At 45.8% G+C, this 3,883-nt stretch overlaps 2 protein-coding genes across 2 annotated transcripts in view; both read right to left on the reverse strand.

The window, feature by feature from the left end:
• The window catches only part of LOC118479066 (mucin-5AC-like), a 2,612-nt gene extending 1,058 nt beyond the window's left edge, over window positions 1–1,554 (reverse strand). Inside the window, exon 1 of the mRNA XM_035973684.1 lies at window positions 8–1,554. Within this exon, the coding sequence (XP_035829577.1) occupies window positions 8–1,534 (1,527 nt within the window). The 5' untranslated portion in view covers window positions 1,535–1,554. The remainder of the gene's footprint in view (window positions 1–7) is intronic.
• Window positions 1,555–1,604: 50 nt separating this feature from the next.
• On the reverse strand, window positions 1,605–3,838 carry LOC118479067 (serine-rich adhesin for platelets-like). Its single transcript, XM_035973685.1, has 2 exons — window positions 2,026–3,838; window positions 1,605–1,618 (listed from the first exon to the last, which is right to left on the reverse strand). Exons 1-2 carry the CDS (start codon window positions 3,833–3,835, stop codon window positions 1,605–1,607), a joined length of 1,824 nt encoding a protein of 607 aa, XP_035829578.1. The 5' UTR covers window positions 3,836–3,838.
• Window positions 3,839–3,883: the final 45 nt, after the last annotated feature.

Raw genomic sequence — 3,883 nt, forward strand, 5'->3', positions numbered from 1 at the left:
TTGATGCCATCGGTGATGTTGTACCACTAGATGTCATCGGTGATGTTGTACCACTGGATGTCATCGGTGATGTTGTACCACTAGATGACATCGGTGATGTTGAGTCAGTTGATGTCATCGGTGATGTTGAGCCACTAGATATCAGCGGTGATATTGTACCACTAGATGTCATCGATGATGTTATACCACTTGATATCATCGGTGATGTTGAGTCACTAGATGTCACCGGTGATGTTGTACCACTAGATGTCATCGTTGATGTTATACCACTTGATATCATCGGTGATGTTGAGTCACTAGATGTCACCGGTGATGTTGTACCACTAGATGTCATCGTTGATGTTATACCACTTGATATCATCGGTGATGTTGAGTCACTAGATGTCATCGGTGATGTTGTACCACTAGATGTCATCGGTGATGTTGAGTCAGTTGATGTCATCGGTGATGTTGTACCACTGGATGTCATCGGTGATGTTGAGTCAGTTGATGTCATCTGAGATGATAATATTTGTAATAGTGTAGTGCTACTAGATGACAGTGTTGGTTGTGTTGAGTCACTCGTTGTTAAGGATTGTGTGGATCCACTAGAGAAGAATAGTGTTGAGTCACTAGACGCCAGTTGTGTACTACCACTAAACATCACCTGTGATGCTGCCTCACTGGTTGGTGCCAGAGATGATAACGGAGCCTGTGATGAACCAATTGTTAACGTGTCAGGCGTAGTAGACACAAGCGAGGCATTTACTTGAATGGAGGAATCGTTTGATACTGAGTCATGCAGGCTATCCGTTTGGTTCGTAAACATGTAGGCGGTGCTTGTCCCTTGTACGTTTGAGACAGAAGATGTTTGCTGTGGTGTTGTATCACTAGATGGCATTTGGGGTTGTGTTGTGTCGCTAGGTGACATCGGTGGAGGTGTTGAGTTACTAGAGGATATTCCTGAGGTGGAGTCGCTGGATGTTATTTGTGGGCCACTTGACGAGGATGTTGTTGAGACACTAGATAATATTTGTAGTAAAGTTGTGCTATTAAATGACATTGTCGGTGTTGAGCCACTCGATGTCATCGTTGGTGTCGAGCCATTAGACATTAGTGTCGACTTACTAGACGACATTGGTGACACTGTCGAGTCTGTCAAAAACATTGGTGACGTAGGGTTACTAGATGACATCGGTTGTTGTGTGGAATCAGTGGATGACAGTGGTTGGTATGTGGAGTCACTGGATGACATTGGTTGGTATGTGGAGTCACTAGATGACATTGGTTGAGGTGTTGAGTCACTGGATGACATTGGTTGAGGTGTTGAGTAACTAGATGACATTTGTTCAGGTGTGGAGTCAGTAGATGACATTTGTTGGGGTGTGGAGTCACTAGATGATATCGGTTGGTATGTGGAGTCACTGGATGACATCGGTTGAGGTGTTGAGACACTAGATGACATTGGCTGGGATGTGGAGTCACTAGATGACATTGGCTGGTATGTGGAGTCACTAGATGACACCTGGAGTGGTGTGGAGTCACTAGATGACATCTGAAGTGGTGTGGAGTCACTAGATGACATTGGTTGGTATGTGGAGTCACTAGGGGGTAGAGTCGAATCACTAGATGACATCGGCTGTGGTGTGGAGTCACTGGTTGACATCGGTTGAGGAGTTGAGTCAGTAGATGACATTTGTAGTGGTGTGGAGTCACTAGATGACATTGGCTGGGATGTGGAGTCACTAGATGACATCTGAAGTGGTGTGGAGTCACTAGATGACATCGGTTGGTATGTGGAGTCACTGGATGACATCGGTTGGTATGTGGAGTCACTGGATGACATCGGTTGAGGTGTTGAGTCACTGGATGACATTTGTAGTGGTGTAGAGTCACTAGATGACATTTGTAGTGGTGTTGAGTCAGTAGATGACATCGAATGGGATGTGGAATCAGTAGGTGACACTGGTTGGTATGTGGAGTCATTGGATGACAATGGCTGGTATGTGGAGTCACTAGATGACATTGGTAGGGATGTGGAGTCACTGGATGACATTTGTAGTGGTGTAGGATCACTAGATGACATCGGTTGGTATGTGGAGTCACTGGATGACATCGGTTGAGGTGTTGAGTCACTGGATGACATTTGTAGTTGTGTAGAGTCACTAGATGACATTTGTAGTGGTGTTGAGTCAGTAGATGACATCGAATGGGATGTGGAATCAGTAGGTGACACTGGTTGGTATGTGGAGTCATTGGATGACAATGGCTGGTATGTGGAGTCACTAGATGACATTGGTAGGGATGTGGAGTCACTGGATGACATTTGTAGTGGTGTAGGATCACTAGATGACATCGGTTGGTATGTGGAGTCACTGGATGACATCGGTTGAGGTGTTGAGTCACTGGATGACATTTGTAGTTGTGTAGAGTCACTAGATGACATTTGTAGTGGTGTGGAGTCAGTAGATGACATCGAATGGGATGTGGAATCAGTAGGTGACACTGGTTGGTATGTGGAGTCATTGGATGACAATGGCTGGTATGTGGAGTCACTAGATGACATTGGTAGGGATGTGGAGTCACTGGATGACATTTGTAGTGGTGTAGGATCACTAGATGACATCGGTTGGTATGTGGAGTCACTGGATGTCATCGGTTGAGGTGTTGAGTCACTGGATGACATTGGTTGAGGTGTTGAGTAACTAGATGACATTTGTTGAGGGGTTGAGTCAGTAGATGACATTTGTTGGGGTGTGGAGTCACTGGAGGACATTTGTAGTGGTGTGGAGTCACTAGATGACATTGGTGGTAGAGTCGAATTACTAAATAACATTGGCTGTGCTGTGGAGTCACTGGATGACATTGGTTGGGGTGTGGAGTCACTAGATGACATCTGAAGTGGTGTGGAGTCACTGGGTGACATTGGTTGTGGTGTGGAGTCGCTAGATAACATTGGCTGATATGTGGAGTCACTAGATGACATCTGAAGTGGTGTGGAGACACTAGATGACATTGGCTGGGATGTGGAGTCACTGGATGACATTTGTAGTGGTGTGAAGTCACTAGATGACATTTGTGGTAGAGTCGAATCACTAGATGACATCTGCTGTGCTGTGGAGTCACTGGATGACATTGGTTGGGGTGTGGAGTCACTAGATGACATCTGAAGTGGTGTGGAGTCACTGGATGACATTGGTTGCGGTGTGGAGTCACTAGATGACATTGGCTGGGATGTGGAGTCACTAGATGACACCTGGAGTGGTGTGGAGTCACTGGATGACATTGGTTGGTATGTGGAGTCACTGGATGACATCGGTTGAGGTGTTGAGTCACTGGATGATATTTGTTGAGGTGTGGAGTCACTTGAAAACATCGATTGGTATGTGGAGTCACTAGATGACATTGATTGGTGTGTGGAGTCAGTAGATGACATTTGTAGTAGTGTGGAGTCACTAGATGACATTTGTAGTGGTGTAGAGTCACTAGATGACATTTGTAGTGGTGTAGAGTCACTAGATGACATTGGTTGGTATGTGGAGTCACTGGATGACATCGGTTGAAGTGTTGAGTCACTGGATAACATTGGTTGAGGTGTTGGGTAACTAGATGACGTTTGTGGAGGTGTTGAGTCAGTAGATGACATTTGTTGGGGTGTGGAGTCACTAGATGACATTGGCTGGTATGTGGAGTCACTAGATGACATTGACAGGTATGTGGAGTCACTAGAAGACATAGGTGGGAGAGTCGAATCACTAGATGACATTGGCTGGTATGTGGAGTCACTGGATGACATCGGCTGCGCTGTGGAGTCACTGGATGACATTGGTTGGGGTGTGGAGTCACTAGATGACATCTGAAGTGGTGTGGAGTCACTGGGTGACATTGGTTGTGGTGTGGAGTC

Source organism: Aplysia californica, unplaced genomic scaffold (genome assembly GCF_000002075.1).
Source record: "Aplysia californica isolate F4 #8 unplaced genomic scaffold, AplCal3.0 scaffold01698, whole genome shotgun sequence".
Taxonomy (NCBI): Eukaryota; Metazoa; Mollusca; class Gastropoda; order Aplysiida; family Aplysiidae; genus Aplysia; species Aplysia californica.